Consider the following 9,861-nt stretch of genomic DNA (forward strand, 5'->3'; position numbering starts at 1 on the left):
GCGTTCTTGTCTCTTCCAAGGTGGGAAGATGGATAAGAACCCTGATCTTCCAGTGTGGATAATACCAACCTTCAACTGCAAATAACTTACCTTGCCAGCTTGTTAGTCTAGAAAAATGTCCAAATCAGGTGACTTCCCTGGAGGAGCGTAGCGGTTGCCTCTCTTGCCAGGATATTAAAAATCTATGCTGGCAATAGGGAAGTGGTGGATGGGCTAACAGAAGCCAGCATCCCTCCTTTCTCACTGGTTCTTTCTCGAGTCACATGCTCACAAGAAATTCCCTGTGGCTGAATAAAGATTTTGCAACTTTCCTTCTGCCTAGTTATTGCTACCACGTGGGAGCTTGTACTGCCTTCTCTGGGTCCTGTCATTAGCTAAAGGCCTGTCAAGAAGTCCGTAATGGGTTGTGGTTGGCTGCCAGCAAATTGGGAGAGAGTTCGTACTATAGGCAGCAACTATCACAGACTTCATCAAACAATCTTATTTAAACTCTTGCTAAGCAATCATTAGATAAAACAGTACCATTGGGTCATCTTTGGGACCACTGGGGAATCTGGAAGGCTACCGGGCAAAGGCCCTTCCCAAGTACACGACTTGGGCTTTACTTTTTGTTCCTGTGGTTCTTCTGCAGTGTCAAGGCTGTCAGGAAACACAAGGTAACACCTCAAGGGATTAAGTAGCATAGGGCCCCTATAGTCTTATTAAAATAACGTTGTCACAGACCTGCATGGGCTTGCTAGGCTCAGGCCTCAGAGCTAGTCATTTCTAGTACATATAATTTCTCCAGCAAATGTACAGTTGGGTGCTAAGGGTATTGTTTTTATAAATACCTCGACCAGCTCCCTGTCTTGCATTGGCTTTAGATCTAAACTTTTACTCCTTTCTCACAAAGTTCATGTCCTTTGTGGGAGTAAGTCATTGAGATGGCTGAGGAAGGGAAGTGTGTTGTAAAATGTTACTCTTTGACCCTGGGCTTGACAGTTGTCTGGCAGAATTGTTGGTGTGTCTGGCTGCTGCTGAGCTTCACTTCCTTAGCAGGACCTCAATATTTGTGAAGGGGAGGCAGATTTGTTCCCCTTTATATTTCAGCCTGAATATAATGCACAGCTTTCATAAAAAGCTCCCCAGGCCCCAACAACAGGAGGCTCTGTCTTCTATGTCCTCTTCTGTCCTCTAAAGCTAGAAAGGAGAGTTAGTTACTTCACAGGGGATCAAGACTAAGCTGATTTATAGAAATCTTCATTGTTCTTTTGCAGTTTCCCATTTCCCCTGCAATGCCCTTGTGAAAGGGGGCAGCGACACTTGTAGGGGAAAGAGAGAGGGTTGAAAGTAAGCTGTAATGCTGTACATTCAGGTCCCATGCTCACTGGTCCATGCTCAAACATTCTTGTTTGCACACGGGTATCTTTGAACAATTGCAGGCCTTGGTCTGGGCAAGCAGTGGTGACACGTAGGGGGTGTACGGGAGTGCACATGCACCCCATGACCAGCCATGCTCACTGCTTAGGCAATGGGCGGGGGGGGGGAAGGAGCGGCAGGGGGGGAGGGGGGGGGGGGGGGGCAGGAGCGCCAGCGGGGGAGTGGAGTGCCGTGACACTTCAGGAAGCAGCTCCAGCGATTGGCTATCTCGCGATTGGCCACAGGGGAAACACCACCCCCCAGCAAGATTGCCTGAGGGGGGACCCCCCCCAGTCAGTGGGGGGGGGGCATGTGCCCCCCCCCCCCCCCCCCCCGACTAAGGTGGCATCAGTCGCCCATGCTGGGAAGAGAATTGAGGCCTATGTACTACCCAAGAGACATAATGGCTTGGATCTCTCTTAAGGGACAAACATTCACTCACCCTTGCCCGTGGCTGGATGTCCTTCTTTCTGCACTATGCAGAGTAATCAGAGAGGCTATGGCAGACCGGTAGAGCAAGCTGTGTCCTTAACATAATACATACAACAGGTTCCTCTGTCCTCGCACAGTGCAGGATACAAATCGGAGTCCTGGCCCCCAGCCTTTTCTGCAGGGGTTCACTTGCTTTGGATGGAAGTGAGTGTTAGTTGAACTGATTCTCCTTACGATTGAAGGGTTAATCTCAAAACTAAGGAGTTAGGGGCTTTCCCCCTGGGGCCCATTGGGAGGCTTTAGAAGTAGGTTTGTGCATTTGACATTTAGTGTTTCAGCTCAGAAACAGGAGTGCAGGGAAGCAGTCTGAGGAAAACCTGACATTTCCCTCTTGATCAGTGAGTTTATAAAATCCATCTGATTGGTGAAGGTGCGATCCCTGCTGTGCTGAGTAGATGAGGTTCTTTGCCCTAATCCAGTGCACTCATGAAAACGAGATTGAGGAAACCTAGTCCTGGATTGCAAGTAGCTACAGGAGTCCTATAAAAGGTTTTTGCAAGGAATTTTTAACACTTGGCAATAAAGGCAAAAATGAAGGTGCATAGACTATGATTAGACAAGGAAGAATTTGTTAGATTGCAGAAAAGCTCTACTGTAGCTGCTAAGGAGTGGAATAAGGTCTGTAGTGACAGCATAAATTTGTTAAACTTGGGCCCAGAATGGACATATGTCTAGCTGTTGATGTTCCTGCATTTACTGAATGTTGATAAATAAGTGTTATCACCAGGCATCAAGGAAGGGAGCTGGCAGAGCAGCCTATGCTATTCTCCTATCCCGTTGTTCTGTGTCTAATATAGGTTTTTCTCTACAGATGCTTCATTCAGTGGGACGCCACCTAGCTATGCCTATGATGCTGACCGCGCCGAAGAACAGCGGCGACACCATGACATGATGCCCTACATTGATGACTCACCGTCATCATCACCACATCTCAGTTCCAAGAGTCGGGGCAGCCGAGATACCCTCTCTTCAGGGTCTCTGGAGTCCACAAAATCAGTGAGTCCTTTTAGTCATCTCTTTGCTTGGAGATAGCATGGCTTAGGGTAGAGTGTTTCAAGGAAGGGGATGTATCAGCAACAGACAAGAACTGAGACCACTGGTGTGGAAAGAAGGACTGATTGATCTGTGAGTGGCTGTGTGGAAGCCTTTATGCCTTTCATATATTTGTCTCACTTGTTATGGATTTGTAATCTGTATTTGCAAATTGGGGGCCAGGCTTTTGTTTTTTTCAGTTCTACTGATATAAATAACCCTAGTGAATCAGTGAGGTTGCTTAATGAATCAGTGTTGTAGAATCAATCTCAACTACCAGCTGTAAGAAGATATACTTAGGAAGTACACGGTAATGGTACTATGGAATGTGTTTTGAAAGAATATTTGAGTTGCATGTAGATAACCACATGCTTTGACAAGTGTTTAAACATGGTAAAATCTATTTAATTTGAACACTGGGTGACAGATGGAATTAAAACTGCCAACCTGCCAAGCTCTTAAGTGTAGTGACCATGTACTTGAAGGAGCTGCTTTTGGTGAAAAATTTTATCTGCACTTAATAGCTATTAATGTAACCATCTATAATAGATTAGTAGATTTTAAGGCCATTGTGATAGTTTAATCTGACTTCCTGCATGACAGAGACCACAGAACTTTAAACCTCAAATTCAGTACCTGGTCTTGAACCGAAGCTTCCCTTTTTTAGACCAACCTTAGGGGGTGGGGTGTATATGTATATATTATGTATACTAGCCAAGTGCCCTTTAAGAATGACCTGGGGGGGGAGAGGGGGCGGGGCAGGCGGGGATGGAGGGCCACCACCCACCGCCCTCCCTATGTTGCTGTCCCAGTCTGTCCCCGCCGTTGTCCAACATGACGGGGGGGGAGCAGGCGGGGACAGAGCACCACCACCCAGCAGCCCACAGTGCCACCACTCCACATCCGGCCCTGTGCACCTCCCCCACTGGATCTGCCTCTGGCCCTGTGTGCACCACCCTCTAGCTCCATGTGCCAAAGCGGGCGGGGTGGGGGCACCTACCTGCTCCAGACCCTCAGTCCCTACCATCATGGGGGGTGGGGGCCAGGCAGGGACGTGGCCAGCGAGGACTGAGGGCCTGCTGCAGCCCTGCTTCTCAGAGGCAGAGGGGGACAGTGCCGCCATGACAGCAGGGACTGAGGGACTGGGGGGGGGAGGGGGGACTGAGGGCCTGTTGCAGCCCTGGTCCTTGGAAGTAGAGGGGGATGGCGCCGCCATGACAGCGGGGACTGAGGGGGGGCAGAGCAAGCCCAGCGGCTCAGACCTCGCCCCTCACTCCGTCCTCTCTGTACCCTCCGTCCTTACTGTTGTGGTGATGCTCCACCGCGCCGCCGCCTCCTGTCTTGAATGCTCTTGGAGTGCTCTGGTGCCGAGACAACCAATCGGAGTGCGACTAAAGTGTTACAGACAGACAGACAGAAAACCTAAGGTTTTTATAACATTAGAATGTCTGTCTGTCTGTCTGTCTGTCTATTGTATGTGCGTGTGTATATATTAAATCCTCTTGTGCAGAATCTACCACAGATCCAGGTAAGGGGCTCCCATGATGAATTACCATCACTGTTTAAAAAAAAAAAAAAAAAAAATTGTCTGCTAGCCTGAAGAGCCCTTCATTTTTGTTCTCCATGTAGGTACTTTATTGTCTTTGATCAAGTCTCTTTGAGAAGCTAAATAAGAGCTCTTGAAATCTCTGATCATCAAGTCATATTTTTCAATCCTGTGATCATTACCATGGTTGTTCTCTGAATCCTCCCCATTGTTTTTCAAGATCGACAATGGGAAGCAGGAACATTAGCACTGGATGCGTTATTTCAGTAGTGCTTACACAGTGCTAAATACATAGGTAATATAACCTCTGTACTCCTGCTGGTATGTTCCCACTGTGTATCACTCCAAGAATTGTTTGTTCCTGTGACCACAGCATTGCACTAAGAGCAGTTCCTGTTCAGCTGATTCTCTCTCATGACTCCCAAGCCTTTCCAGAGTCACTTCTGCCCAGGATCAGTCTCTTATCCTTTTAGGTATGGCCTGCATTCTTTCTTCCTAGACACATGACTGGCTGTATTGAAATACATACAGTTTGCCAGAGCCAAGGTTACCAAACAGTTCATCTCACTCTGTACTACTGACCTCTCCTTTTCATGAGTTACCACTTCTCCAGTCATCTGCAAACATTATCAGTAGTAAAGATTTTGTGCTTTTTCCAAAGCACCGATAAAAATGTTGAATAGCACAGAGCCATGATCTGATCCCTGTCAGAGCCACATTAGAAACAGACACTCAAGGATGATTTCTTCTTAATCATTTTACTAGCCTTTATTGTTGGCCATGTTGATTTTTGCATTGTTCTGGGTTATTAATCAAGATTCTGTGCAGTACCAAGTGAAATGCTTTAAGCAATCTAAGTATATTAAATAAATGCATTTTATACCTTTGATTAATTGAATTTATAATCTGATAAGAATATAAATTTAGTTTGACAAGATCTGTCTTCCAAAAACCCAAGCTGACTGATATTGATTATATTACCTCCCTTAATTCTTTATTAATTGAGTAGTACATAAGGTATTCTGTTACTTTTTCCAGGTTTGACTTAAGAGGCTTATAATTACTTGGGTCATCCTGGTTTTAAACATTAATGTTAGAACTTACTGAAAAAAGTAATATTGAAGGTCCAGAGATCTCCTCAACCAACTTCTATATATTTCTTGTATGCGAGGTGTCAGGACCACTGATTTAAAAACACTTGACTTTAGTCACTGGTGCCTTGATTATTGAGGCAGGGAAAGGTATTTTTGCATTATCTGGGTTTTTTTCCCCACTTACCAAGCACTTCTGCCATTCTGATAATTCTGCCATGTTACATGGACCAATATTATTGTTAAAATTCCTTTTGCTCTTAATATGCTTCAGAACTCCTTTTAGTATGTCTAAATCTCTTGGCCATAGATTTCTCCTTCCACTCTTGCTTTTCTTACCAATTTTCTCCATTCCTTGGTTTCAAAATCTATATACGTTACCATCAACTTCCTCTTTTTCCATTTGTTGTTTTATAGCTATTTTTACTTTCTTTTACTTCAGTTTCCTCTTAAGGCAGGTCAGGTTTTGCTGTGCTTTGTTTTGTTTGTAGACGTATAACCGTCTCAATCAACTGTGGGATTTTGGGGTTTTGGAAATCTAATAAAATTTCACTTAAGCAGCTCCCTATTACTATTTACCTCTTTATGTTTAATTTCTTCCTTCTCAGCTGATTCAGTACATAACTGTCTTCGGTTTTGTGAAATTGGGCCTTTTAAAGCTCCAAATCTCTGGGTTCTGGTTTAGACTTTTATTCTGTGTGCACATAACAAAGATAATCACGTTATGGTCACTTGCACTAGAGCAACCACTAATTTTTAGTTTTGAGAACAATATTTTGCATGTTCAAGGTCGGAGCCAGCATGAGACTTCCGGTGTATGTTCCTCAAGTTGAAATTCCCCAGGCAGTTTTTTACCCCTGTGTAATTTAGAGAGGCGTTCCAGGATGGGTCCTCTTGCTCCTGGGCGTGACTCTGGTCTGCACCACGCACCAGGTTGTACCCCATTTTGTGCTTTGTCTTTTAGAACATTAATTCAGAATCACTCGCGTCCATTTGCTTCTGACTTGTCAGGGACTCAGAAACCAGTAGTGCCATTTTTGATGTGGCTTTACCTACTCAGTCCTTCCTAAATAGTTTTTAGCATGCGATTTTTAACTTTCAAATCATGTGAATCTTCCCACCACGATTCAGTAATACCTGCGAGGTTGAATTTGTGCTCATAAATGAGTAATTCTGATTTCTCTTGTTTATTACACGGGCTCCTTGTGTTGACAATTAATTTCTTCTCTTCGTATCCCTTGGTGCCTTGATTAGTTTCATTCTTGACATCTTGATTTTTATGCTTAATGAGGGTTTCTTAGTTTCCATCCTGCCTTTTGTTGAGAGCTGGCCAGCCTAGTCAGCCTGTCCTTTTCATGTCTGCTTCCCCTTATGCTAAGACAGCTTTTATCCATGGCTTTTAACACCCTTTTCCCAATTGAAGATGTGCCTGTGTCCCATAAAACCAAAGCACACTTGGTGATAGATAGTCCTTTTCTCTCATCAGCAGTTTATTTCTGGAATCTTCTGCTTTCTACCTTGGCTTTACTCTCAGGACAGGAAGCATCTCCCAGGGGGTTACTTAGACCTTCTCCTGTTTCAGCACCCTTCAGAGAGACCTGAAGTTGTCCCTAATCGGTGAGGTATCATGTTAGGTTGTCATGAGTGCCAGTGGGACCAGGGGATTTGCAGTTGCTGATTTCAGATTAAAGATTTGTTTTAATATAACTTTAAAAAAAAACCACCTTTCCTCTCCCTCTGATAACCATAAGGGCAGTCGACTCTAGTTCAGGAACATTTAACTCTTTGTTAGTTTTGTGACTTATTAAAGGCACAGCACAGTTTTTCATAGTTTCATAAATGTTAGGGGCTGGAAGGGTTTAGGTTGTAGCCGTGTTGGTCTAAGGATATAGGCAGACAAGGTTCCTTGGGTGAATTTGATATCTTTTATTAGACGAACCCAAATGGTTGGAGAATAGTTATTAAGCAAGCTTTCGGGTTCAAAAACCCTTCGTCAGGCTCAGGAAGCTCTGCGCTTGGGCAGGAAAAGTGGGTGTCAAGATACTTTTTGAAGATCGTCAAGGGGGGTGACTACCACCTCTGTGGGGGAGCCTGTTCCAAACCCTCGGCTCTCGACTTGTAAAGAAGTTTTTCCTTTGTCTAGCCTGAAGTGATCTTCAGTCAGTTTGCGCACATTATTTCTTGTCTTCCACCTGGGGGGCCTTGGTGAATAGATGCTCCCCCAGGCCCTGACGTACACCCCAGATATAGGCTGCCACCAAGTCCCCTCTGAGTCTTCTCTTCTCCAGGCTGGACAGTCCCATGTTTTTCAGCCTCTCATATGCTTTTGTCTCTAGGCCTCTAATCACGTGTGGCCCTCCTTTGGTCTATCTTGAGCTTCTCCTTCCTGAAATGCAGCGCCCAGAACTGGACGCAGTACTCCAGCTGCAGCCTCACCAAGGCCGAGTAGAACGGGAGGATGACATCCTTAGCCTTGCTCAAGATGCCTCGGTAGATGCATGCCAGTGTTTGATTAGCTCTGCCAGCTATGGCATTGCATTGGTGGCTCATGTTCATTTTGTTGTCTATCGCAACATGCAGATCTCATTCAGTTGTGGTGCTGGCCAGTGTAGCACTGCCAAGCCTTAAGTGTGTTGTGGATTAATTGAAGCAAGAAGGAACAGCCACAAACTCCTCAGCCTGGAGTTCTACCCTGGTTCTTAACTGCGTGCAGAGACAGATCCAGTCTCAAAAGCCTTTACTTTCCTTTCCTGACCCACCCCCTAACCTGCCAACAGAGTTGTTTTGAAATAAAGAAAATCAGATAGCAAAAACCTCTGACTGAGAAGATGCTCAGGCTGTGATGGGACCTCCCAAGGAAGGAATTCCTGCAGTGTCCATCTAATACCCTCGTGCTACTGTGGTGGGAAGGGTGCTAATCAGCAGTCAAGTTCCTGTGTCTCCAGGTGCAGATGGTAAAGTGGCTTTTTGGAAATAGGGTATAGAAAAGTCTGCTGATGCTAATCAGAAGAGTTTGTGACTGTGGTTCTTGTGACGTTAGCTCTGGTCCAGTCCATTAAAACCGCTAGTAGAGGAGTCTCAACACTGGTTTGCACTTCTGCCTGCAACAGCTGCACCACTTAGTGACCCTCCTCAGTGTAAATGATCTTTAGGTGTCAGTGCACACAGAAAGAAATGTCGGCACAGGGATCAGGGAATTAATTTCAGTCCTGTAAAATATTGGTAGAGGATTGAAATTAATTCCTTTGTGTACCAGTATTTTACAGCACATTAATTCCCTTCTTGCTGCACCTTGCAGAGTGACTTGTTCTGCTCACAGCTGCAGTACTGGAAAATGTTTCAGTGGAACAAAGTTGCAAGTGCCCAAGGCACTTCATTGAGACTAGTGCACAGAGTGTTTGCCCAGAAGCCTGCAGAGTGGTCACATGAACTTCTTGTGTTTCCTTTCCCACAGTCATTGATTACCAGAGATGACGTGTAAACAAAAGCTTTCTCCTCTATAATTAGCTTTCTCCTCCTGAGCCATTCAGTTACTGATGCCTAGGGTGACTTTTGAAATCCCTGTTATCTTACAGTTTTGTGTTGGTTTTTTTTAATATGAAAACTGGGATTGCATGCATACATTGTATGCAGATATGCAGGCATGCATGCAAAAAAACTGCAAAGAACATCAAAGTTGCAAAGTCCAAGGTTTAATATTAAGGAAAGGCCAGAGTTAAGGCTACCTGTGCAACCGTACCTCAACCCTGCCTTGTGCATCTGCCTGAGGAGAATTTATTAATATTTGTAATTGCCTGAGCTCATACTGTATTTTCCCCTCAGCATCCCAGGCTTTTTCAGTGCCCAGTTTGAACTGTTCACTGTATTTGATATTTTGTTTTAATGTCATTGTTCCAGGTGTGATCCCAAGCCTTGTTTAGTGCATGCTAGTCATGCTCTGTTCTGAAGACAGAGTTACTACTTTCTTTCTGAGGCAGACAAGGTTCTTTGGGTATATCTGATATCTTTTATTAGACCAACTCAAATAGTTGGAAAAATTCTTCTTTGCAAGCTTTCGGGTATAAATACTCCTCGTCAGGCAGAGGAAGCATCTGCAGATGGTCTGTGCTCTTCCTGGATGGAGTGGTAAAGCAGCCAGAGGCCAGTAGGTATGCAAGAAAGCCAGTCAGTTAGAATGTAAATTAAGGTTGTCAGTAGGTGAGAGAGAGGTGATGGGGGGACAGGACCAATTTCTTCCTGGGTTTTTCTGTCATTGTCACAATAGTATCTAAGTACTACACAGATAACCCTATAACTCATGTT

General features: G+C 44.8%; 1 protein-coding gene across 1 annotated transcript in view; it reads left to right on the top strand.

Annotated features, from left to right (window-relative positions):
• The window catches only part of BCR (BCR, RhoGEF and GTPase activating protein), a 129,447-nt gene that overhangs the window by 60,907 nt on the left and 58,679 nt on the right, over window positions 1-9,861 (top strand). The window contains exon 2 of the mRNA XM_006019873.3: window positions 2,702-2,886. Within this exon, the coding sequence (XP_006019935.1) occupies window positions 2,702-2,886 (185 nt within the window). The remainder of the gene's footprint in view (window positions 1-2,701; window positions 2,887-9,861) is intronic.

Source organism: Alligator sinensis, unplaced genomic scaffold (assembly GCF_000455745.1).
Source record: "Alligator sinensis unplaced genomic scaffold, ASM45574v1 scaffold505_1, whole genome shotgun sequence".
In the NCBI taxonomy this organism is placed as follows: Eukaryota; Metazoa; Chordata; order Crocodylia; family Alligatoridae; genus Alligator; species Alligator sinensis.